This window comes from Phodopus roborovskii, unplaced genomic scaffold, assembly GCF_943737965.1.
Source record: "Phodopus roborovskii unplaced genomic scaffold, PHOROB, whole genome shotgun sequence".
NCBI classification, from domain to species: domain Eukaryota; kingdom Metazoa; phylum Chordata; class Mammalia; order Rodentia; family Cricetidae; genus Phodopus; species Phodopus roborovskii.
In genome coordinates, this window is record NW_026125238.1 from 46,187 (window position 1) to 48,647 (window position 2,461).

The 2,461-nt window shown below is 40.8% G+C and overlaps 1 protein-coding gene across 1 annotated transcript; it reads right to left on the bottom strand.

Moving 5' to 3' along the window:
* Nucleotides 1–556: 556 nt before the first annotated feature.
* On the bottom strand, nucleotides 557–2,177 carry LOC127227552 (rab GDP dissociation inhibitor beta). Its single transcript, XM_051191940.1, has one exon. It carries the CDS (start codon nucleotides 2,018–2,020, stop codon nucleotides 683–685), a length of 1,338 nt encoding a protein of 445 aa, XP_051047897.1. The 5' UTR covers nucleotides 2,021–2,177; the 3' UTR covers nucleotides 557–682.
* Between the last annotated feature and the right edge of the window lie 284 nt (nucleotides 2,178–2,461).

Consider the following 2,461-nt stretch of genomic DNA (forward strand, 5'->3'; position numbering starts at 1 on the left):
CATTGAAGAAGCCATACCTGGGATAAAAGGTGCTTCTATAACTTTATCTGCTTACCATAAGGTTCCTTTCCCCTTCTCAGCAATTGTTGTAGGTTAAAATACCACATACTGGCTTCCTCCAAACAACCCCCTAAGTCTAAAATTTGGCTAGAAGTTTACACCCACATAAACAAAATATGTGGCTACTATTTGGGCCCTGCTTTAATACTTGACATAACAAAATAGAGAAAACTTTGAATGGTTTCCCAAACCAAAGGATTCAATTTAGAGTCCCAATAACAGGATGGCACAAATTGTATAGATCTAGCTCTTGAGCAGAGGCAACACAATCGCAAAGGCTACACTGATTAAAAGATACAAGTACTGTATCAAGTTCTCTATCAGTATCAATATTTGTTTAGAACAGCTCCTTCACTAAAAAAAAAAAAAAACAAACAAAACAAACAAAAAAAAAGGCAGTCTGGTTAAACTAAACAGAAACAACCAACTCTGACTAGCCATTCCATGAAAACAAGTTAATACATACATGATATTAGAAAAGTGAAGGGAAGGAGTATTCACTGGTATAGCACTCTTCAATCTCCATTTTGATCACAAAAGCAGGCTTGCAATATTGATTTCATACAATATACATTATTTGCCAAATTTTAAGTTTGTCCTAATTACATAATATGTACTGCTATTAGTCTTCTCCATAAATGTCATTCTTCTTGCGCTTCATTTCTTCAAAGTCAAACTCAGATCCTGTCATTCTCTTATAGATATCTTTAATGTCATCACAGGTTGTCTCAAAGTGAGTGGTTGCATCATAGGCACGGGAAATAAAGATCTGGCTCTCTGTTCCCAAATCTTTAGGTACAAAGAGGTCACTGATGCTGACAAATTTCTGTTCAATTGGTTCCAAGAGCTCCAAAGCTGGTCTGATTTCCTTCTCTGGTTCCTTGGTCTCCACAGTTGTACTTACAATGGCAATATATTTGCCCTGTGCTGCCACATTGTGTGCAAAGGAGATCATGCAAACATAGATATCTGACTTACGGTTGACTTGGTTCTGTGGAATGATGATCTGGCAGGAATTGGCATCATTGGTGTTCTTGATAGGGTGGCTAAGGATACAGATCACTCTGATTACCTGGCCCACTTTTTCAACCCGATCTTTTACATAGCTGGGGTCACAGATGAGCTGCTTACAGCGAGCAATCTCTCCTTCAGACTTTACACCAACCACTTTTCCATTTTGCACAATGATTTCTTCAATTGGTTTATTCAACATGTAGGTACCTCCATATATAGCACTTAACCTTGCAAATCCTTGTGGCAATTCTCCAAGGCCATAGAGAGGATAAAGGTATGGGCTTTTACCATACCTTGCCAAAGATTCGCTGTAAAGTTTAATTCTATTAATGGTATCACAACACGGCTGATCTAAATAGTCATCTGTTCTGTACAGTGCAAGAGAATGGCCAGTAAAGTCTATAACATCTTGACCCAAATCAAACTTCTTATACACATCTCTCATTGAGGTCTTCTTAGGGTCAACTCCCTCAAAAGTTCTAGGATCTTTTTCATCAAAGTTGGCAACATAAACTAGGAACTTCCTGAAGCGGCGTTTTTCAAACAGTCCCATTAAGCTAGATGCCAGGGCTTCTGCTTCAGTGGAAGGAACCTTGTAGATTTTCCCCCCCTTGTAGACAAAGCTCCCTTCAATCACTTTGAAATCCATATAGCGAGTAACCTCTGTGTAAAGCAGCATCTTCACCAATTGACCATTGGCCATAAGGAACTTGGGAATTAAGTCAACATTCCAGTCTCTTCCTCTCCCCATTGATGCTGGTGGTTGTCCTGGTAACTTAAATCTTTTGTATAAATCTTCCAGTGGTGTTATCGATGCACTTTCTCCTCCATAGTACGGGTTCTGATCCATGTGAAGAACCTTCTTTCCGTTCACTGACATTATCCCCGACAGGATACACTCCGTCAGGCCGGTGCCCAGCACGATCACATCGTATTCCTCATTCATGGCGGCAGAAGGAGCGCACGCAAGGGCTCTGGGGCCACCGTAGAGAAAGAAGCGAGAAGTCCGGCCGCTCTCGGCTCCAGGAAAAAGGGAAGACCCGAGGAGATGAAAAGCCGAGCTGACTAGGAGGCGAGGCGGGCAGCCACCTCAACGGGAAGAGAAGCTCATGTAATTTTTTTCTCTTAGTTTTCACTATCTTTGTTTTAAATATTTAGTGCTTTGGGTATGGTATGCTACGGGGAGTTTCTTTTCTGGTCCTGTTTATTTGGTGTTCTGTGTGCTTCTTGTATCTGTATGGGTGTGTATTTTCTTGAGGAGGTTTTCATCTACAGTCTTGTTGAAGATCTGGCTTATGTCATTGACCTTGGATTCGTCCTCAACTGTGTTTACTATAACTAGTTGATTTGGTCTTTTCATGGTGTGACACAGAACCTGTTTGTGTAT